Source organism: Meriones unguiculatus, chromosome X (assembly GCF_030254825.1).
Source record: "Meriones unguiculatus strain TT.TT164.6M chromosome X, Bangor_MerUng_6.1, whole genome shotgun sequence".
NCBI classification, from domain to species: Eukaryota; Metazoa; Chordata; class Mammalia; order Rodentia; family Muridae; genus Meriones; species Meriones unguiculatus.
In genome coordinates this window covers 40300689-40324408 of record NC_083369.1, presented here as the reverse complement: position 1 = coordinate 40324408, position 23720 = coordinate 40300689, and the positions used below count along the sequence as shown (strand labels likewise).

At 43.6% G+C, this 23720-nt stretch overlaps 2 protein-coding genes across 9 annotated transcripts in view; one reads left to right on the top strand and one right to left on the bottom strand.

The window, feature by feature from the left end:
- The window catches only part of Ikbkg (inhibitor of nuclear factor kappa B kinase regulatory subunit gamma), a 64148-nt gene extending 52749 nt beyond the window's left edge, over window positions 1–11399 (bottom strand). For 2 of the 6 annotated variants that reach the window (XM_060375591.1, XM_060375585.1), the window contains exons 1-2: window positions 11290–11395; window positions 5547–5629 (exon numbers count right to left, since the gene is read on the bottom strand). Coding sequence is in view for 5 of the 6 variants with exons in the window: in XM_060375585.1 (XP_060231568.1) it covers window positions 5547–5555 (9 nt within the window). In the remaining variant the exon portion in view is untranslated. Of the gene's footprint in view, window positions 1–5546; window positions 5630–11289 lie in introns of all 6 variants that reach the window. The other 4 variants (XM_060375597.1, XM_060375596.1, XM_060375586.1 and 1 more) reach the window with 3 other exon arrangements.
- A 48-nt stretch (window positions 11400–11447) lies between these two features.
- On the top strand, window positions 11448–19487 carry Fam3a (FAM3 metabolism regulating signaling molecule A). Of its 3 annotated transcripts, XM_021659293.2 has the most exons (10): window positions 11450–11770; window positions 11951–12023; window positions 13748–13861; window positions 14348–14371; window positions 16407–16530; window positions 16656–16714; window positions 17110–17160; window positions 17473–17557; window positions 17638–17764; window positions 18801–19487. In XM_021659293.2, exons 2-10 carry the CDS (start codon window positions 12011–12013, stop codon window positions 18894–18896), a joined length of 693 nt encoding a protein of 230 aa, XP_021514968.1. In that variant the 5' UTR covers window positions 11450–11770; window positions 11951–12010; the 3' UTR covers window positions 18897–19487. The 3 variants fall into 3 exon arrangements, with proteins under 3 accessions (XP_021514967.1, XP_021514968.1, XP_060231581.1); XM_021659292.2 differs by having other exon boundaries at window positions 11448–12023; XM_060375598.1 differs by lacking the exons at window positions 11450–11770; window positions 11951–12023 and having other exon boundaries at window positions 13747–13861; window positions 14891–16530.
- The last annotated feature ends 4233 nt before the right edge of the window (window positions 19488–23720 follow it).

Genomic DNA, 23720 nt, shown 5'->3' with positions numbered 1-23720 from the left:
ATGGCTCAGCAGGTAAAATCAGTTCAATCAAATACAAGCCTGTCAGCCCAACACAAGCACAGTGACCCAAGTTTAATACCTGGAACTTATGTAAGACAAGAAAACCACTGATTCCACAAAAGTTGATTCTTACCTTCACATGTGCATCATAACACGTGCACACCCATATATACACATATTATTACATGCACACATAATAAAAATGTTTAGGTGCCTGGCTGAAGAGTCAGCCCTCATGCCTTGGAATCTCATTACTCAGGAGACTGGTTCCTGAGAACTGCCCAAGTTCTAGTTCAGCCTGGACTACATGGTGAGTTCTAAGCTAACCTGGGCTACAGTAGAGAAACAAGCTGTCTGAAAACAAAGCAAAGCAAAACAAAACAAACAAAACCAAATGCCTGGCTCAGTCAGATGTTTTATACCAGTAATCCTGGCACTGTGGAGGCAGAGACAATAGGATCAATAGGACAAAGTCAGCCTGAACAATATTCAAGACCTTGTCTCAAAAAACTGAGGGAAGGACCAGTGAAATGGCTTAGTGGCTATAAGCACCTGTTACCAGACCTAATAACCTCAGTTTGATCCCTGAAATGCACATAATAGAAGGAAAAAAACAACTCCCTCAATTTGTCCTTTGATCTCTGCATGCACACTGTGGCATGTGCATGCCTGCACATATACACACACATACATAAATAAATATGTAGAATAAAATTCAAAGGGGCATAGCAGAAGAAGAGGGAGGGAGGGAGGGTTTGGGGGGGGGGGAAGGGCCAAGGCTGGGATACAAAGTGAATAAACTGTAATTAATAAAAATTTAAAAATATATCAACATTCTAAAAAAAAAGAATTCAAAAATAAGGATATTTCAGAACTTCATTAGAATTTACCTAGAATGCCCATGACCCTGGGTTAGAGCCCTGGCACTGAAAAAAAGGGAGAGCTATCCCTCTGCTTAAAAAATGAGAGGGGGGCTTAGAGCTGGGCTTGGTGGCACTGCCTATCCCTGCACTCTGGAAGCAAAGGTAGGCAGATCTCTGTAAATTCAAGGATAGTCTGGTCTACATAGCAAGCTCCAGGCCAACTAGTGAAAATTTGAGATCTTGTCTTAAAAACTTTTTTTTAATAATAAGAGGGTAAATGTCATTAAACTGTCAAAAGACAGTTGTTTTGATTTCTGTTGTTTGTTGTACTAGCTATTGAACCCAGGATAATACCATTAGCCCTTTTTACATTTTGTTTTGTTTTGTGTTTTTGAGAAAGTCTCACTATATAGCTCTAGAACTCACTGAGATCTACCCAGCTCTGCCTCTTAAGTTCTGGGATTAAAGGAAGGTTCCATCATGCCAGGCCCTTTCTTACATTTTGTTTTGTTTTGTGTTTTTGAGAAAGTCTCACTATATAGCTCTAGAACTCACTGAGATCTACCCAGCTCTGCCTCTTAAGTTCTGGGATTAAAGGAAGGTTCCATCATGCCAGGCCCTTTCTTACTTTTTATTTTGACACATGTTCTCACTAAATTGCCCAGGCTGGCACTGAACTTCTGATGCTCCCACCTCGGCCATGTAAGTAACTGGAATTATAGGCCTACAACAGGCCCGGCTACAAAAGATAGTTTCTAAAACTAAAAAGAATACCAAGCATGATGATGCATATCTCTAATCCCATTGTTACTCTGGAGGCCAAAGAAGGAGAATTAATACAAGTTTGAAATTAATGCCTGATCTACCTAGAGAGTTCTAGGCCAGCCAGGGCTATAATGAGAACTTGTTACAAAAACAAAAACAGCCACTGAGAGGACTCAGCCGATAAAGGTGCCTACTGCCAAGTCTAATGACCTGAATTCAATCCATGGGCCTCACATATTAGAAAGGACTGACTCCTACAAATTTCCCTCAGACCCCCACATGATTGCTGTGCCACTCCAGTACATATACACATACAAAATCAATGATACATAGGCAGACAGACAGACAGACAGACAGAGACAAATAAAATAAAACCATTTTCTGGGAAGAGGACTGCCTCTGACATGAACTGATTGGCCTGCTCTTTGATCACATCCGCCTGAGGAGGGAGCAGCCTTACCAGGCCACAGAAGAAGACAATGCAGCCACTCCTGATGAGATCTAATAGACTAAGATCAGAAGGAAGGAGAAGAGGACCTCCTCTATCAGTGGACTTGGGGAGGGGCATGAGTGGAGAAGGGGGAGGAAAGGTACAATTAGGAGGGAAGGAGGGAGGGGTTTATGGGGGGATACAAAGTGAATAAAGTGTAATTAATAAAAATTAAAATTAAAAAAAAATTTTCTTTAAAAAGCAGACCCCATTCCCCCGACTGGGTTGCCTTATCTAGCCTCAAAAGGAGAGGAGGTACCTAATCTTACTTCAATTTGTTATACTGTGGCTGACTGACATCCATGGGAGGCCTGCGCTTTTCTGAAGAGAAATGAGGGTGGATGGGAGAGATGGTAAGTGGGAAGCACTAGGAGGAAAGGAGGGAAGGGGAACTGTGGTCAGAATGTAAAATGAAAATGAAAAACAGGGACATGTGTTGGTATAATGTTCTTTTGAAATGTATACATTTTACCCTTGTTCATTCAAATGCTGATTTTTCCCCCCACTCTCTGGTTTCAATCCTGACATTGCATTGTGATATTTATTCTAAGCATCACCTGTCTCAACTTTGTGTAAACATGCCAAAATAAAGCAACTAGCCTCAATGTTGAGCAAGGGAAAGGAAGCAGGAAGAGAGGGAGGAGCCAAAGGATAGGAAGTGGGAAGCAGAGGAGGGAAGAAGGGCAGGAGAGGCTTGGAGAACAGAGGCAAGAGCAGAGGTCTTGGAACAACGTGGAGAGATGGACTGGACCTAATATATCACAAAAAGCAAGTATAATGTGGGAAATCTGAATGATAGAAACTACGTGGGCTTGAAGGTTTAGGATGGAACAACTATTACCCAGCATTGTGTTCTAGGTTAATTAAATAAATCCTAGTGTCTGTTTGGTGATTTGGGTATACAGCTGTTTAGGACTAACAGCAGCATTACTAAAAGATAAACCAATAGTAAATATTAATTGTTACCAACAACAGGCATGATGGTGTCACATGCCTATAATTCTTACAATTTGGAGGTTAAAGCAGGATTGGGAGTTCACAACCGTCCTCCTTAACTATATAACAAGTTCCAAGGCCAAATGGGTTTACACAAGATACTATCCTCAAAATGAAAGAGGGGAAAGAGAGAGAGGAGAAAGAAAAGAAGGAAGGAAATCTAAAAATATATATTAAATAAAAGGAAATATGTAAATGAAAGTATGTAGTATATTCTTTGGGGGTCCCTCAATGCCCACTTATTCTGCTGCAGAGGTAACTTGCACATCCTAGAATCATAGGAATTCTCAATTCATGGGGCACTGTCAGCTGTCACCCTAGAACAGAGGATATGCAGAGTCAGTACACCCATTGCTTACTGCATTGCTACAATTTGTCCCATCTAACTTTATGTACCTAAAGTTATCACAGATGCACTTATCAGTGATTTTAAAATGATGACTGCAAAATATCACAACAAGTGTGTAGTCCTAAGAACAGGGTCCTGGATGACTATGCAGGACACCAAAGCCCTGTGGGCTCCCTGGACAAATACTCCTCACTAGCCTTTCAAAGCTCTCAGGAGCATTAGACCAAGCCAGCAGCTAGCCCAAATTCATATCCTTGTCCACACAGATATACTCAAGCCAGCTCTCCCACCCACCTCCCTGTCAAACAGTTCAGGGATGTAAAAAGGCTTTACCCGTCTTCTCTTTAGCTCCTTCTTCTCGTGTCTATGGAGACTTATTATCTGCTTATCTCTCAGGGCTTCACCCAAGTTAGAACAGGCAGAAATTTAATAGGCCTTTCCTGTGTCCCCTGTCAGAGACACAGTGCTCAGTTTTTAGTATCATAGTCCATGCCTGAAAATTACTAAGGTGGATAAAAACTTCACACCTGGCCTTACCATTCAGACTGAACCCCAGGCACACAGAAATCCGTGATTTGCATCCACATCTTCACATATGTCTGACAACCTGTCAGTAAAGCCATCACAGTAGCTCAGTAGGATCTGGTCTACCAGTAGAAGAAGACAAAAGCAGATGCTTTCCTGTTCCTGCCCTCCCTCAAACCAAATCTGGCTCACTGATGGGACTGAGCCACCAACCAATTGCAGGTAGAAAAGGTCAAAACCCAAGCTTGACTTGACCTACCCGCTGAAGAGCAGGAGGACATAGGAGGACCAGAGGAAACAGCAATACATATGGGAAGGGCTTCTCTGAGCCTGTAGTCTCACTTGGGCTTTGAGAAGCAACCAGAGGGGATCATTCTTCATGTTCTAACAGCACCTCTAGAATTCTCCCTCTGAAAGCCATCTGTAGCACATGCCTGTGAACTCAGTACTTCACAAATGGTGACAATAGGAATCATGTGTTGAAGGGCAGCATCAACTACATAGCACATTTAAGGACAGCTGGAAAACATGAGAGACCCTTTCTCAAAATAAACAAAAACAATTCACCATAGTGTTATTGTAAGAATGCAGTATTAGAACTCAGACCAGACTGCTGCTCATGCCACAGTACCTGCAGCAGCCCTTCTCTTCTCACATCTACTGACAGGCCCCTTATTGAAGACATTTTCTATTAATCTCTAACAGACTTCCAGGTGCACCACACATCCTGATCCCCACTACCTTCCCTAACTTCCATTTGGAAGCCAAAGAGCCTATCTGCAGGTTGGTACTATACACCACCCCTCTTCCTCAGAGAGCTCTAAGAAAGGACCTTAACTCTGCCTGGAGATCTCTGGTGCCTCTCTTCAGAACCTCTGTCTCTGGTACTTAGACCTAGAACTCTCCTCAAATGCCCTGCCAGGGTGTTGTCTCTTTGTCAGTGAATTGATAATTCCTCTAATAAGCTTTTTACCCCTCCCCACAAAAAAAAAAAAAACTATCCCAGTGTTGCTTTTCAACATGCATCCAAGACTTCTCAGTTACCAGTTTCTGACTGAATCATAGCCCCAATAAGAACACAGGAGGAAATGTTCACAGACTAGCTGAGAACTTAAATCTGATCCACAATTAGGAAGCAAAGAGAGCTAACTGGGAATGGCATGAGCTTTTTAAACCTCAAAGCCTGCTCTCAGTGACACACTTCCTCCTATGAGGCCACTCCTCCTAATCCTTCTCAAATAGTTCCACCAACTGTGGACCAAGTATTAAAACATATGAGTCCATGGAGGATATAATCATTCAATCCACCATAGAGCTTGTGTGGAGATCAGAGGACAACTTGTAGGAGATGGTGCTCTCCTTCCACCATATGGGTGCTAGGAATCAAACTCAGAACTAACTGTTAGTTTTGGCAGCAAATACCTTTACCCACTGAGCCATCTTGCTAGCCCAACTAAACTTTTTATTAACTATCATGAAATCAGAATCTGGAGGAAAGAGTCAATAGTTAAGAGCATTTGCTGATTTTACAGAGAGTGTACCTGAATTTGATACCTACCATCCACATGGCAGTCCACAACAGCCTGCAACTCCAGTTCCTAAGGATCTGGTGTCCTCTTATGGCCTCTTTGGGTAACAAGCCTGCATTAAGAACACATACATGTATGCAGACAAAATACTTACTTACAGGAAAAAAAAAATTACGAAGGGCAGTGATGCTGCATACCTTTAATCCCACCACTTGAGAGGCAGAGGCAAGTGGATCTCCATGAGTTTGAGACCAGCCTGGTCTACAGAGTAAGTTCCAGGAAAGCCAGGGCTGCACAGAGAAACAGTGTCTAAAAACAATGAAAACAAAAACAAATTAAAAATCATAAAATCAAACTGCTGTAATTTTATCTTTAGGCAAAAAAAAAAAATCCAAACAAACAAAAACAATCCCAAGAAGAATGCATCAAAATAAATCAATGCCTAGAAGTATAATAATGGAAACCACAGAAAAATCAGAGAGAAATATAAAATGTTCAAAATGCCCAGGAAAAAAAAAATAGTCAGAGCCAGGGAGCTCCCTCGGTTAATTAAGTGCTTACCATGCAAACATGAGAACATGAGTTCAATGTCAAGTGCCTATGTGACAGACAGGACAGTGATTATCTGTAGTACCAGTGCTGAGGAGGTAAAAACAGGAGGATCCCTAAGTTCACTGGCTAGCCAGCCTACGCAAATCAGCAAGTCTCAGACTCAGTGGAAGACCTCATCTCAAAACATAATATGGAGGCAAGCAAAATGTCCCAGTAGGAACACCAGAACCCACATAAATGTGGGTAGAAAGAACTGATCATAAAGTTGTCTTCTGACTTCCACATGTACACACACACACACACACACACACACACACAAATTAAAAAAAAAACTTAAAGTGGAGAGTAATTGAAAAAGATATTCAATGTAAGAAGGAACCAAACTGAAGTCATTTTGAATAAAACTTCCATTTTGATTAGGGGTAAAGTTTAAGTTCTTAAAACCTCCCTGGGTATCTGACATCCTGCTTGGCAAAAAGAGACATGTACTTGGGAAACTGACATCATGCTTAGCAAGTTGCCCACCATAGTTCAATAACCCAACCAAAAGGGCCAGGATAAGTGTGCCACAAAGACATATTCCTAAGAAAGTCCTCTCTTCCTAAATCCTGATTGGTAGCATAACTCGGCATAGATGTTTTTAATTTCAGGATTAAAAACTCTGTAACATTTTGGCTTGGGATTACAGTTGAGCTCCCAAGTATGTTCTTTGGCCCTGATTGATCAGTACTGGCCTGAATAGAATATATTTTTGTCATCTTCTTAATTTTTTGTCATCTGCTTAAATACTTAACTAACATTATTCTAACATTTGAAGATGCAGTCAGCACCCACATCTGTGGTGTTGTCCCTGACTGGTTATTTTTTACTGCGAAATTCAAATAAAGGTCATGCTTTGTTGGACTCTTGTAACTGCTTGGGTTGTTTTGGATTTTCGAACCTTAACACTCAACATCTCAAAGGCCCTTAGTGGGATTTTAGGTTGTTTGTTTGTTTGTTTGTTTTTAATTATCTATTTGCTTTTATTTTATGTACATTGGTGTTCTGCCTACTTGTATGTATGTGTGGGGGTATCCGATCTCCTGGAACTGGAGTTGTGAGCTGCCATGTGGGTGCTGGGAATTGAACCCAGGTCCTTTGGAAGAGCAGTCAGTGCTCCTAACCATTGAGCCATCTCCCAAGCCCCTGTTTTCGTTTATTTTGAAACAGAGTCTCCTGTAACCCAGGCTAGCCTACACAGCCCAAGTTTTGTAGGCAAGGCAGGCTTTGAACTTGCAGTCCTTCTGCCTCAGTCTCTCAAGTGCTGGGATTACAAAAGTACACTCCATGCCCATCTTTAAAATATCTTTCTTTTTCCTAAAGATTTTATCTGTTTTATTTTATATGTGCATATGCATACCTGTGCCCATAGGGGCTAAAGAGGGCATTGGGTCACCTAGAACTGGAATTACAGATGGTTATAAGCTGTCATGTGGATGTTGGGAACTGAACTGGGGGTCCTCTGGAAAGGTAATACATACTCTTAACAACTGAGCCAACTCTCCATCACTACTAAAATATCTTTTAAACATGAGAGATAGTGCAAATAAAAATTAGAAAATTTCCTACAATCATGTCATCACAAAAAAAGATTCATTCTATGGCCAGCAAGATGACTTATTGTATAACGGTGCTTAATGAGCTGAGTTTGATCCACTGGACCCACATAATGGAAGAAGAGAACTAGCTCTTGATAGTTGTACTCTGACCTTCTTACATGTCTTATGGGCAGGTATACACACACCAAATTAATGTTTTTAAATTTATATTTTGCATAGAAGAAAACTGGTACCTGTGAGAAAAAAATAAAGAATATGGTAAATATATGACTAAATCTAAATAAGTCTTGGCACAAGGCTAAATAAAGTATACCTATTTTGTAAATTAGGTTCAAGGGAACCTATGATAGTTAAATCTTTTTGTTTGTTAGTTTGTTTTCTTTGTGATAAGGAATAACTATAACCCAGGGTCTGAGGGTTTCTATCGCTGTGATGAAACACCATGACAAAAAAGCTACCGGGGGGTGGGGGAGTGGACGGGCTGGTATTTGGCTTATACCTCCACATCATATTTCATCACCAAAGGAAGCCAGGACAGGAAATCAAACAGGGAAGGAACCTGGAAGCAAGAACTGATGCAGAGGCCATGAATGGGTGCTTCTCATATCTTGCTCATCATGGCTTGCTCAGCCTGTTTTTTTATAGAATCCAGGACCACCAGCCTAGGATTGGCACCACCCACAATGGACTAGGCTCTCCCCCATCAATCACTAATTTAGAAAATGCTTTATAGGCCTGCATATAACCCTATCATACAGAGGCATTTTCTTAATTAAGGTTCTCTCCTCTCAGATGACTTTAGCATGTGTTAAGTTGACATAAAACTATCTAGCCTACTCAGGTTGGCCTGGATTCACAGTGATCCTCCTGCCTCAGCCTTCTGAGTCCTGGGTCTATAGGCTTGAGTCACCACAATGGACTATAATGGTTAAGACTGAATTGTCAACTTGTTTAGAGTAAAAAGCACCTAGGAGATTATGGTAAGCATGGTGGTGCATGCCTTTAACCCTAGCACATGCCTCTAACTCCAGCACTCCTATGGGAAAATGGGAGACAGAGATTAGAAGTGCTTAGACCAGGGAGGGAGGCATACACATCAATACAAAAGAGATCCTATCTCAAACAGGTGGAAGGTTAGGATGAACACCTAAGGTTGTCCTTTGATCTCCACACATGTGGCCTGGTACACACATTCTTACACTCAACATACAAGAGCATTGATACATACATATACACATATCACACATACATACAATAGCAAAAAAATTAGGACATTACAATTAAATCTAAAAATCCTGCTGGGTGCCGGGCACAGTGGCACACACCTGTAATCCCAGCACTTAGGAGGCTGAGGCAGGCGGATCTCTGTGGGTTTGAGGCCAGCCTGGTTTACAAAGGCCAAGACAGCCAAGACTACACAGAAAAACACTGTCTCAAAGAATTTTGAAGTCCGAGGGGTAACTCCTCACTCTCCAGGGTCTCTACCTATCCTCATTCTTTCCCTTTCTATCACTTATTAGAAAACAAACAGGCAGCTTCTACTGAGGAAATGAAGTAATTATATTATAATTTCAAAAATAAAAGAAATAATTTTTTAAATGCCACATAAATTTAAAAGGCCAGAGAGATTGCTCAGTAGTCAGGAACACTGGTTGCTCTTCCACAGGACTCAGGTTCAATTTCCAGCAGCCACACAGTAGCCCACAACCATCGATAACTCCCTTCTCAGGAAGATCACAACCCTCTTCCAGCTCTGCAGGTACTACACACTCATGCACACGTGGTATGCAGACATACATTGAGGCAAAACCATATACATAAAAATTAAAAAATGAAAATACCATAGAGTGTAGTAATTTAAAATAACAAGTCTATTTTACACACATGTGATATGCAGACATACATTCATGCAAAAACACCTATATACTTAAAAATAAAAAAAAATAAAATACCATAAATTGTAGTGATCTGAAATAACAAGTCTATTTTCTTTTACATGTTGTTTGCAATCTGGACATAGTCTCACCAGGGCCGGCTCATCTCTGCTCAGCATGGCATCAAGTGAGCCAGCTTAACTAGGGTCTGACAATTTGGTATTCTTTCATGTTTACTGCTTACCTGGGGCTAAGAAGCAGAAGCTATGATTCCTTTCCATGTAGAATTTCCTTAACTGAATAGTTCATTCTTGTGACCCTGGAGAGTAAGGAGTTGCCTCAGGCCTTCAAAGAGACTTATTAAATCAAATTTTCTCTGTTTTTCTAAGCAACTTACAAACATTGCTTTCTAATTACCACTAATCTGGCAAATACCTGGTGACCTATCAGTATGAGGATATTAGTAGCTGGCAGCTTCTACTGAATCCTACTGAGGAGGGTATTGTGCCCAGGGTTTGATGCCAGAAGTACTTGAGGCCACCAAACTCAGTGACAAAACCAAAGCACAAACCCTTGACTGCAGCAGAAGGCTGCTAAAACAGATGGCCTTGAGCGTAAGCATAAAAGAGTGTCTGTGAGAGACTACTCAGTCAGCCGGTATGGAAACAACTGTATTCTTTCCTGTTTGTTTTGAATTCATTTTGTTTTTATTACTATTTTATCTTTACTAAATGTTTTTAAACTTAATTTTAGTGTGTGTGTGTGTGTGTGTGTGTTTGTGTAGGAGGAAGAGGAGGTCAGAAAGTTGTCAGAACCCTGGAGCTGGAGTTACAGGCAGTTATGAACTGCCTGATGTGAGTGCTGCACATGAGTTCTGGAAATAAAACCCTGGAAGAACAGTGTGTTGTTAACCACTGAACCATCTCTCTAGGCCCCTACAGTTTTTGAAATTTTGTTTTTTGTATACGAGTATTTTGCCTACATGTATATATGTACACTGCATGCATGCCTAATGCCTGAGAAGGTCAGAATAAGGCATCAGAATCCTTGGGACTGGAGTTATAGATGGTTGTGAGCCACAGTGTGGGTGCTGAAAACCGAACCTGGGTCCTCTGAAAAAACAACAATTAATCTTAACCACTGAGATATTACTCCAGCCTGTCTTTTTTTTTTTCTGAGATACATTTTCATGCAGTTCAAGCTGACCACAAACTCACTTCTAGTTGACACTGGCCCTCAATTCCTGACCCTCCTGCCTCTGCCACCCAAATGTTAGGATTACAGGTGTGAGCTACCACATCTGGCTCCATTCCCACCATTTTTTTTTTAAACAATGTCTCATGCAGCTCTGGCTGACCTCAAATTTAAGTGGCTCAGGATGCCTTAAACTGTTGACCCTCCTACCTCCACCTCCCAAGTGCTGAGATTGCAGGTGTAACCAAATTGAAAATGCTATATTCTATCCAAAAAAGTGCTTCTGTGTTTTGGAGCATTACCCAAATTGGGTAGTTCCTGTAGGTAGGATTATTGGGTCAAACGACAGGAATGTTTGCCAGATGCTGTCCAGATGCTGCCTGGGAGACAGATGGATCCAGCTGAAAGGACCAGCCCGGCTATCCTGGCACTGTAGGAAATTGGGGCAAAAAGCTCAAACCTGAGGATCGAGGGCAACGTTCCAGGCATCCCCTCAGAGAGTGATACATAAAACAGAAAAAACACTCTCAGGAAAGAACACAGCAAATAATTACCTCAAATAAAGTCTAGGACAGGCAGCAGTGACTCCAGTTCTTTCTAAGAAGCTAGCTGGCTCAGGTTTATCACAAGCAGCAGATGCACAGCCACATTAGGCACCTCCCACCCAGCCTCGGGAGAAGAGGGAAGAGGCGGGTCTGGAGGTGGAGCCTGCGTGAGGATCTGCGGCCCCACAGAACAGCCTATGGACCTATGGCGGAGCGACGCCTGTGGGCTGTGGCCCTCCCTGGGCCGCCATTGTCGTGCTGGTGCCTGCCAAGCTTCTCTACGTGACTCTTTTTGCTTCACCTAGCTGGCAGAGCGAGACCAGTGGGGAACTCCCTGTTCAGGTCTCCGTCTCCCTACACTCAGGCAACGTCCTTGGCTCGCCGGTTTCTGCCACCAGCCTGGAGAGGACGGACCTGAGCTCCGGGGCCTAGCACAGGAGGGGAGAACCACTGCTACCTTCCAGTCCTGGACGCTTCTGTTAGCCAGACTGTGAGGCACGACGGGTTTTCAAAGCCCTCCAAGCCAGGCAGGGCTTCCCCCAGCGCTCACGAGGAACTGAGCTTGGTCTGGTTTTTGGAAGAACAAATCATAGCACCGATCGCGCCCAGCACAGGCTTTCCCCTGCCCCCACCCCACCCCAAACCTACTCACCTGTTTCATTCCTCCCAGAGCCCTCGGTCCCCAAACAGTGCACCTGCCGGAGGTCCCAAGCCAGCGGGAGAAGTGGACATGAGGTTGGCAGGTGGGTGGCTTCCACAGCGAATGAAAGAGAGGCCAGGTGCCCTAGTGTCTGTGTTAGGAGGGGCCTGGGTGGTCACTGGTTTATTTGTTAATGGATGATTGCACAAGCACTCATTCTATGATCAGATTCTTTCACCTCTGAGGACTTCAGCTTCCCGAACTATAAGTTAAAGATATATATCCCAGCTCAAATTACAGGCCAATTGCTTTTTGAAAATGAGTTGTGAGAAACAGGCCTCCAGAGAGCCTAGTGGCTAAATGGAGAGGGGTGAAGAGTACAGATAGAGAGGCATGGCCTTAGAAGAAAACTGACTTAGGTGCCTGTGAGGTTGAACATGATCCAAGTGGCAGATCTGCTGTCAGCTGGACAACTAAGATGAAGATGCCTTGTGGGGGTAAAAAGTGGCTCATAGAGGGACTGATTGGGATGAGAGTAGAATTTGACAACTGGCAACGTAGCAGCTCATGGATAAATCCAAGTTGGGCAGCAAGGAACTGGCTAGGAAGATGTGGGTTCAAGACAGATTAGGACTGGAGGCAGAAAATAAGGTGTCATTGAAGCAAGGTATTTAACTTGATACTTATAGTAGATAAAATCTCCCATAACGAGAGTATGAACACCGGAGAACACAGCCTGGAAAAGGACAGTTTTTGAGGAGAAAGTAATAGAAGACAATCTAAACGACAAAGAGGAAGTCTCAGAGAGTTGGCTCAGGAGACAGTGGTGTTCTGGAAGCTAGCAGTGAAGTTTTTGCATCAGGAGGGCTTGGGCAGCCCACTGAGAGGTCAAGAAAGAACACACAGTCAATCAGAAATGTGACATCATGAAAGTCATAGGTGGTCTGGTTTGGAAGGTCGTTTGGTTTGGAAGGTCGTTTGGTTGGAGTTGATGGGGCAAGAGTAGATTGGAAGAATTTTGGGAGAGAGTTGGGAGATGAGATGATAGAAATTACAATGTAGATGACTTTTTTATGTGTATGCTGGGGATGGAACCCAGGGTCTCATGTGTACTGGGCAAATGCTCCACCAGAGAGCTATATCCCCAGCCAAAATATAAATTTTTAAAGAGTTTGGTGGGGAAGTGGAAGGTGAGGAGTCAGAAGATGAAATTTTTCTTGCAGGAGCTGTTTCATTTTTTTTTTCTTATTAAGTTACAGCCTGTTGATAATATGAAAGAAAGTGAGGCTAGAAAGAAGGAGTCTTAGCACAATGTATCTAAAACAGGAAAGAACTTAATGGATCTTGAAGCAGGTAGAAAGTCTTCAAAAGGAGAATAAAAGCTGGGTGTGGTGGCACAAGCCTTAATTCCAAACCCTTGGAGAGGAGAGACAGGTGGATCTCTGTGATATATAAATCTCCATCAGAACAAGAGAAAAGAAGAGGCAGAAAAGTGAGCTGTAATATACTGACAGTTTCAGAAGTAAGATGCTGAGGTTGGTGCTATGGAAGATGTCCAGAGCATGGGTTCTAAAAGGCCCCCTCCAAACCTACTGGGGAGACTCAAACAGATCATCCTCAAGGTTTGAACCCTCTTTCCTCTACCAGGAGGAAGTTCAAGTCTCCCTCTTAGATATGGTGGGTAGCAATGGGTGCCCCACCTTCCAATCCTGCCATCACTTGTTCTCAAGTGAAAGAGGAGATCTGGTCATGTGAGGTAGTGGGTTATTGCGAGGGTTGTTCACTGGTGTCTGAGATAGTCCTGCCCTGTGTCTATCCTGCTTGCAGGCCCCCTGCGCATCGTGGCCCTAATCATCATTATGGGTCTCACCTGGATCCTAGTCACAATCCTCCTGGGTGGTCCTGGTAGTGGCCTTCCTCGAATTCAGCAATTCTTCACCAGTGAGTGTGGGGACCCTCTTGATTCACTGTAGAAGTGTCCAATATGGGGTGTGGTGGTTTTCCATCACCTTGGCAGACTTCCTTCTGCTGCACTAGGCCTACCTTCTAACACAAATGTACCCTTTTTCTTACCAACTGACCTAGAGAACAACACCACCTAATTGCAATCCAATATTGAGTGGATAGAGTAAGAGTAAGGAAAGGCCTCCACTGAACACTGATGTCTTGAACTTTCTGTTGGGCTCTGAGATACACAAGGGACTCTAAATCTTATCACTGGTGCCAAGTCACCTAAGCACTATTTTCAATTCCATTTCATCCTTTTCCTGGAGCAGACAGTTTTACATCAGGGCATCGCTGAGACTTGAGTGGAGAACATGCCAAGTATAGCCTGAGCTGGCCCTAAGTCCCTGAGCCTGGCTACTCTGCTGTAGTCTCCTGGAGGCCTCCATGCTAACAGAAAAAAAAAACCCTCTCTATCCACAGGCCCAGAGAACTCAGTGACTGCAGGTAAGCCTCCTGTCCCTTCCCTATTTCCTCCTGTGCCTGCATTTTATTCTGCCTGTGTCATACCCCTGCCTACTGCCAGCCAGCCACCCAGGATTTCTGTTCTCCATCTGGACCTCTCCCAACTACCTATCATAGCCTTCTGGGCTGTGAACCTAGTAAATGAGTTACCCACCATCAGAAGGTGAGAGGGGCGGGCAAAGGAAAAACATTTCCATTCTAAACGGAAGACATTGGGAAGAAAGGGAGCTCATGGTACGAAGTAAGGCAAATTCTAGATTTCAAGGCCTGAGAAGAAATCTCTATGTCCAGATACTCTGCTCTCTAGGCCCAGTGAAGTGACCCCATCCTCTGGAATGGGCCCTCTTTGGCCTCTTCATCCCTGGCTCTGTACTCAGAACTAACCTTCTTTCCTTCTTTCCTTTCTTCCTTTCTCCCTCCTTTCCTCTTGCCCCCCCTTCCTTCTTTCCTTCCTTTAATTTTTCCACCCTTGTATTCTTCTCATCTCTGTTCTTTTCATAGGCTGACAGTGTTTCTGTTCTCCTTCATGATTGATAGTTCTTTCCCCAACTGCTCTGTCTACTCTCATTTTACCATGAACAGCAGCAAGGAAAAACCAGGCCATACCTTTAACACCGTGCTTGTGAATCTCCTCTGCTAAATATTTTACAAGCTTTCTTTCCTACAAAACACCAGATCAACTGACACTTTATAACAACGATGGCCTTTCCTCCCATGCCCAACAATGGCTTTTTCAACTTCCTTCTAAGGTCTCACCAAAAGATCTGTAATGTAATGTTCCTATGAAGACTTTGTTTAGGGTGATGATGTAAGTGAAAGATTCAACAAAAGAATGTTTCTCTGTTACTCTCTTCTTTCTGAGATTGTAGCAAAATGTGTTTACCAACCATGTTGCTAAATTTGTTTTAATACAGAGACTTCCTATGCAGCCCCGGGGTAGCATTTAAATCATCTTTCTATATCAGCCTTCCATGTCCAGGGATTACAGATATGCAGTAACATTCCTGGCTTCACTCTGTATTCTTACCAAGAGGATTCCGGGGGAGGGGTTGTTTGTTTTTTTGCTTTAGTTCTTGTTTTAAACAGTGTAGGTTCTTTCTATTATATACATCAAAACTCTACAGCTTTTGTCTACTCTACCCAGTTCAAATCCATTTTGACATTCTTAGCTATTTGTGGTATTTGTTTATATAAACCCCCAGTTCCTGGCACCAAAACCTGTATTAGCTTCTTAAAGCTACTCTAAGAAATGCAGAATAAAGCAGGTGCCTTAAACAAACAAAATTTACCTTCTCACTATTCTGGAAACAAGGAGTATGGATGAAGGTGTCAGCACCGGGTAAGGGTCTTTCTGTGCCTCTGCAGATTCCAGAAGCCTTCTCTGTCTCATCTCGTAGCTGCACCACTCTGTCTTTTGCCTCTACTGTCTCACAGCATCTTCTGTGTGCTTTTATCTTTTCTCTTCTCATAAGAACACCAGTCACAGTGTGTTAAGGGCTCACCATGCTCCATTCTGATTTCATCATAACTTATCTGTCTGCAGCAAAGTCACATTCTGAGGAACTAAGAGTTCAGATTCCAGTATATTTTGTATGATCATAATTCAAGCCATAACAGAGATCATCTCCACCCTCACCCTGAAGAAATCCAGAGGCTACCAGAGCACCATGCTCAGCTTATCCACTTTGGTCTGACTGTGTGCCTCATTCATGGAGCTCCCACCCTGACTTTCTAGACCTCTGCTTTGTTCTGGTTGTATAAGGGGTTTAAGCCAGCTGTCAACCCCCTTCTCCCTTTCCTACCAGTAGCAAAAAAGCCTTATTCTTGGAGTCCCTACCACCCTGCCAACACCGCTTGGAAGCAACCCCAGCTTTGGTCTGAGCCCTAGCTACCTCCTTCCCTATTTCTATGCTCTGTGGCTGTTCCTTCAGCCCTGTGTCTGGTCCTGACCTCCACTCTCAGATCTCAGGTGACACCAGGGCCAGGCACATGAGTCACATCTGCTATCATTACTCAGAACCAAGGGCCAGGAAGTACAAGTGTGGCCTGCCCCAGCCATGTCCTGAGGAGCACCTGGCCTTTCGCATAGTCAGCGGGGCTGCCAATGTCATCGGGCCCAAGATCTGCCTCGAGGACAAGATGTGAGCATATGGGATGGGAAGTGGGAGGGGATCCTCAGGCCAGTTCTGTAAAGGCCAAGGGCTGGGGGCTGTGTGAGGAAGAGCAAAGCTGATATGCCCACAAAAGTTCTTCTGCCCCCTGCTAGGCTCATGAGCAGCATCAAGGACAATGTGGGCCGTGGGCTGAATATCGCCCTGGTGAATGGTGAGTGCCCCATGTTGTGGGGTCAGACTTCAGACCCATAGAAGCAAATACCATGCTATGGCCTGCCCCCTCCACTTCATTACTCCTTCTGAAGTTGCAGGTGGCTTCTGGGTACTCCCAGGGAGGTTTGGGAAGGATTCCATCCCAGCTAAAAGTTCCACAAAGGAAGTTACCCAGCAAACGTGATAGCAGTGATAATAGTGGTAGACTCTTAGGAACTCAGATGCCAGAGGCTCCATGGGTTGCAGCTCTGTGAATGAGAGGATGACAGGATATGTTTGAAGCTTCTAGAAAGGGCTGCCATGCACCATGTTTGAGCCTGTGCTGGGAGCTAAGGTGTTAAAGTGGCATGGCCCAGGCAGCTTGCTCAACAGGTCTTCCTCTTTTTGATACAGGGGTCAGCGGTGAGCTCCTAGAAGCCAGAGCCTTTGACATGTGGGCTGGAGGTGAGTAGCAACCACAGCAGCCTACTGTACATTTTCTTCCTGAAACTCTGCCCTCTGTGTCCTTGCACTCAGCTGTTCAAGTATAGCCTGGGGTTCACAAAATGCAATGGATGGGGAGATCTCTCTGGATTCTATGTTTTGTGACCTGATGGCCCTAGCTTCTTTACCAGTTTGTGCTCATACCGATGGCCCTTGATGTGACCTAGCCCAGTCCCTACTTTTTTTCCCCTCATTTGAAGAATATTGTTTGGTGGGGAAGGGTTACTTAGGTGAAACCTGAAGCTCCATGTTCTGTGGGCCCATCTCTACCAGATGTCAATGATCTCTTGAAGTTCATCCGGCCGTTACATGAAGGTACCCTGGTGTTCGTGGCATCCTATGATGATCCAGCTACCAAGTAAGTGACTTCCAAGTCCAGCTTCAGTGTTCCAGGACAGTAACAGTCCCCAGTTTGCATTTCTTCCTACTGTGTAATAGGATGAATGAAGAGACCAGGAAGCTTTTTTCTGAGCTGGGCAGCAGGAACGCCAAGGAGCTATCCTTCCGTGACAGCTGGGTGTTTGTGGGAGCCAAGGGTGTGCAGAACAAGAGCCCCTTTGAGCAGGTACAGCAAAGAACCCGGCACATATGCCTGCTATCGCTGGCAACCTAGCCACCACTTCTCTTTACATCAAAGCTTCCCTGAATTCTTCCCAGCAGGGCTCTGATCTCTGTTCCTGATTGTCCCTTGCCCTGGCCCCTTGCTATCACCACAGGGATAGACAGTAACTTTGCTCTTCCCTGTCCTGTATGTATTCCACCCTAAAGAGTCTTTAAATGTTCGATTGCATATTGGCCAGACTTATAACTAAGAAATCTTTGCAAACATCTTCAGGATACTCAGTCCAGGGATGTAGCTTACTTATGGTGGGTGTTTGTCTAGCATACACGAGGCCCTGTGTTCATTCTTTAGCATTGCATAAAACTGGGCATGGGGACACACCTGTAATACCAACACTACAGTTCAAGATTATCTACATAGCAAATTTGAAGCCAGTCTGGGCTATATAAGATACTGTCTCAGATTAATAATAATAATAATAAAACAGAAAGGAAAAAAAAAGATGCTCACTTCCATCCCTAGCCTTCTCACAATCCAGTTTCCCAATTTATGCTACATACTCCTTTTTCATCACCTTCCCCATGTTCCCTCTTAGTCTACACCAGTCAGATTTTGTGCTTTGATGCTAGGAGCTGCTAGGGAGAGAACAATCCCTGGCATCACCCTTACCAAAGGAGGCTCCCAGCAAAAACTCTTAGGTAGGCCTCCAAGTGCTGCTTTCAACAAATACAAATTTCTCCATTGCTGTGGCTGACAAAAACAACTCAAGCTCATGCTGTCCAAGACCTTTCACCCCAACTAGGGCAGCAGTTTCCAGTATTCTCCTGAAGTCAGGGTCATATGGACTCCCTCCTGTCCACAGTACTCACCTTCCTAGTGTACGTCAGGCCCATGACACATCCCCAGTTCACTTGTGAAGGAATAGGCCACTGCAGCCATCCCCAATTATCCCTGTGTGAAGGGAAAGACATCAGACTGAAGAGTATCCAGGTGGTTGGCCCCTGAGGGTCAGGCTATGACTTCTTGTTAACCTCTGCAGCATATGAAGAACAGTAAACACACCAACAAGTATGAGGGCTGGCCAGAGGCCCTGGAGATGGAAGGCTGTATCCCTCGAAGGAGCATGGCAGGCTAGTACAGCACAACCCTGGGACCAGCCTGAAGGAGGCAACGTGGCACCAATGGAGGGTGGAGGCCTTGCCCCATGCTCAGGCATGAGGCTACCCTGCCCTAATACATCAGGGCTTGAAAGTGGCCTCAAGGTCATAAGGGCCGCAGGGCTGGCCCGTTTCACTTTGTCATGGAGCTAAGGTACCTGTGTCCTTGTTTTCCTAAAGCTGCTCCCACTGTCACTTCATACCAAGCCCCTTCCTCTGTCCCTCCTGTGTCACCTTCTATTTCTTGAGTGCTCCCAGAGACAAGGGTCTTCAGTGCTTGCCCCTCTCATTAAAGCAGCCATCCTGTAGGTTGGGATATCTTCCAGAAACTCTCCCTCCCTCCCAAAGGCACTTCACTATCATCCAACCCTGTTTTCAATGTGATCCAAATCAGAGCTTAATCAGATCACTTCTGCAAGCCTAAATGGAAGAATCTGGCCTTTGGTGCCCAAGTAGCTAGAGTCCAATCAAAGTTCCTCACAAACTGTATGACTGTATGCAATTTGTCAGAGGGCTCACCTTCTAAATGACCTGTTTGTTAATAAAATAATCACTCTCGGTAGAATAAAGTGCGTTCAGATGTCCTCACTGGAGAATCAAGGGAGGTGTCGTCTTGTATGTGTGGAGGGGACAAATAAGTCCCAGAGGCTCAACCAACATGTGACTCAGGAGGCAGAATGGCTCCCCAGCTGGCATTACCCATGGCTTCGATTAGAGAGATTGTTCTGTACTCTGGAACCCAAGGAAACTCACTAACCCAGTGTGAGCTATAAAGAAAAAGATGGAAATTGAAAAATTAAAGCCAGTACAGGCACTGAAATAACTCTAGGAATGCAGAAGCAACCTGGTAAAAAAAGAAGAGAACACAACTTGGCATTCCTAGCTGGGAGACATCAAGGCATAGTAATTTGAGGATCCCACAAAGTATCCCTGAAGTGGCCATGCCAGGGGTGATAAACTTAGAAGGCTTTCCAAGCCTTTAGCCCATTGGTGTTAAGTACTGAGTTTCAGGCTGGAGAGATGGCTCACTGGTTAAGAGGACTGGCTGGTCTTCCAGAGATCCTGAGTTTAATTCCCAGCAACCACATGGTGGCTCACAACCATCTGTAATAGAATCTGATTCCCTCTTGTGGTGTGAATGAAAACATAGCACTCATATACATAAGATAAATAAATCTTTTTAAGAGGGTGGGGAAAGAGGGAGAGAGAGAAAGTACTGAGTCTCAGGGGAAAAAATGGTTAGGGCACACCAGGCCTCAAAGAATGAGAGTAGGCCTGCATATAGTAGTATACATCTATTATTCCAACACTTTGGAAGTGGAAGGAGGATCAAAAGTTCAAATTGAACTGTGACTACTCAGCAAATTGCAGCACAGCCTGGGTTACAATGAGGTTCTGCATCCAGAAGGTGGGAGGAGGCTTGGGGATAAATGCACCTGTTGCCAAACTTGGTGATCCCCAAAGTCCATAGTAGAAGAAGAGAACCAACTCCTTCCTGCAAGTTGTCCTCTAACCATGTTTAGGCATGTACATGAACATACACTAAATAAGTAAATGTTAAGAGAGAGAAAAAAAAAAACGGAAAAAAGAAAGAGGAAAGGGGATGAAAGTATTCAGTAGGAGGTGTATGCTGGTTTAGAGGGCTGGGGTGTCCAGGGGGAGAGGCATGCCAGGGAAGAGATAGTTTTATATCCAGGACTAACAGAGTCAAGCGGGAAAATCAGCAGGGCTCAGATCCTTGTCTCAGACATATTGATAACACCCGAGTCTGAAATATTTGTGTTCATGTGTATGTGTGTGTGTGCATGTTCATATGGCTACATGTATGTGCACATGCAAATGCATATGGAGGCCAGAAGTCAACCCTAAGTGTCCTTATTCTAATACTGTCTACCTTGAGCTTTATTTGGTTTAGATTTGGTTTGGGGTTTTGGTGGAGTTTGTTGCTGTTGTTTGGAGAGTTTTGTTTGTTAAACAGGGGTTCACTGTAACTCTGACTGGCCTACAATTTGCAAATATCTTCCCGCCTCTGCTTCCCAAGTGCTAAGATTAAAGGCGGATGCCAGGCCCAGCGTTAGATACTTGTTTTATTGTTTTGAGAATGGTCTTTCTGTGTGGCCCTAGCTGGCCTGGAACTCACAGAAGATCTGCTTGTCTCTGTCCCACAAGTCCTGGGATGAAAGGCATGTACCACCATACTCCACTGCTTTTATTTGTTTGTTTATTCAAATAGCCTGGAAGTCAAAATTAGGTGAGGCTGGCTGGCCAATAAGCTCCAGGTATCCGCCCATGTCTGCCTCCCCAGCACTGCCCCCATGCCTGCCTTTTTTATTTATATGGTTTCTGGGGCTCAAACTTCAGTTTTCATGCTTGCACAGGAAGTACTTTATAGACTGAACACTCTCTAGCCCCTGTACCAAACTCTGTGAAGTATATTCTGGGGGATCATTAGTCTTATGTTCTATTCCCATCACTACCAAAAGAAAATTCTATTACTATTGTCCCCTTTTTAAAAGAATTTCTTTCTTTGGAGCCATTTTAAATACATATCAAAACTGAGTGAGAATTACAGAAACTGCCCATAAGACTGACTCCTGTTGGTCACAATCAGTGAACTACATTTTTATATTAGGTTTGCTACAGGTATACATTCTTTGGGATTTCTCTTTTTAATCTTTTACATGTATTTATTTTCTGGGTATATGTGTGGGCATGTGCAGAAGTCAGATGACAACTTTAAGGAATTGATTCTTTTCTTACATCATGTGAGTCCTAGGGATCAAATTCAGGCCTTGGGCTTGGCAGCAAGTACCTTTACCCATTGAGCCATCTCATAAGCCCACATTCTTTGAGTGTTCACAAAATCATGTAATGATTTTATTATATATATATATATATATATCCATAATTATATTATCAGATATATATTTTTTACCTCTTGATTCTTCTATTTTTGAAATTTTTCAAAAATTTCAAGGAATAGACAGAATAATATAAATCCAGTACACTTTTCACCTTCTTCCACAATGTAGTCAATATAGCCTTAGCTACACTTATAATGCTCTGAATAAATGTCAAGCAAGTCTTGGCTTATTCTTTCAAGATTTTAGTTTTATACAACTTGCTTACAGAGTCCACACAACCACAGGATTCCTGTCATTGTTGTCATTTTACAGAACAAAAGAGGGGCCTTAGTGAGTTTAGGAGAGCTACAACAGTACCTAGAGGTTAGGAACCAGATGAGTAGGCTCCCTAGGTTAACAGCTTATTCCCAAGTGAAGCAGACTCTCACTGAAATGCGCTTAATATGATACTGAAAGGGCCAGAGACCCTCATGTGCATCCCAAACAGTTGTTGTATTTGTCCAATCTTTGTATGTGTATGCACACGCACATACTCAAGTCAAAGCCGGAGGACAACTTCAGGTGTTGTTCTTGTACTTTCCACCTTGTTAGATGTATGGGGTGGGGTGCAAATGCATAGGTGTGTAGAGGTCAGAGGTCAACTTTAGGTGTTTTCTTCAATTATTTGTCTCCTTAATTTTTTTGGGGGGGGTTATTTTTTTATACATTATTCTGCTTGCAGGTGTGCCTGCAAGCCAGAAGAAGGTACCAGATCTCACTATAGATGGTTAGGAGCCACCATGTGGTTGTTGGGAATTGAACTCAGGACCTTTGGAAAAACAGCCAGTATTCCTAACCTCAGTGTCATCTCTTCAGCACCATCCTTAATTTTTTAAAAACGGTTTTTATTATAGATGGTTGTGAGCCACCATGTGGGTACTGGGAATTGAACTCAGGACTTCTGCAAGAGCAGCCAGTGCTCTTTAACCTCTGAGCCATCTCTCCAGTCCCTGCTCCTTAATTTTTTAACAGGAATGCTTTTTATATTTTAATTAAATTTTATGTTTGTATATTTTACCTGAATATGTATTTGTGCACCACTTTTGTTTCCAGTGCTTGTAGAGGCCAGAAGAGGGCATCTGATCACCTGGAACTGGAGTTACAGGTAGTTGTGAGCCATCATGTAGGCACTGGGAATTTAACCCAGTTATCTGCAAGAGCACCCAGTACTCTTAACTTCCAAGCCACCTCAGAGGTTTATTTTGGTTCATTGTGTGTATGTATATGTATGTCTGTGTAGGTGTAGGTCAGAGGACAACTTGTGAAAATGGGTTTTCTCCTTCCACCAAATGGGTCCTCCCAGGGATAAAACTAAGGTCATCAGGCTTGGTGGCATACACCTTTTTCCATTGGCCCCACAGTCTCTCATTAACCTGGAACTTATCAAGTAAGCTAGGCTGGCTGGCCAGTAGCCCCAGGGATCCTCCTGTCTTTACCTCCCCAGCACTGGAATTGCAAGCATGTACCAACATGTTCGGTAGATTGAACTTGGGTATTCAAGCACTTTATCAACTTAACTATATTCCATGCCCAAATTTGTTTTACAATTAACTAAGTCCTTGTGTTGAGCAGTTACTGCTACACTGTTAAGAGAGCCACAGATATGGCTAGATTTATCTCCCATTTGATCCAACACAGACTTGGAAGCTGACAGTGGGGTACACTGGGTGTCTGAATTCCCAAAAGGTTCAGGACAACTTTGAAGGCTAATTCTCCTTAGTCGAGACTAGGTTTGTCCTACCACCAACCAACTGGGTATATATACCAAAGCATACACTCACCCTAGGGTCCTGTATCAGGGTCACCCATGTGCAATCCATATGTTACTAGAGTGTTGGTGGGATAGTTACTTAAGAAAAAAACAAGTTGTTATATCCTGAGGCTAGCTGGTCAAAACAA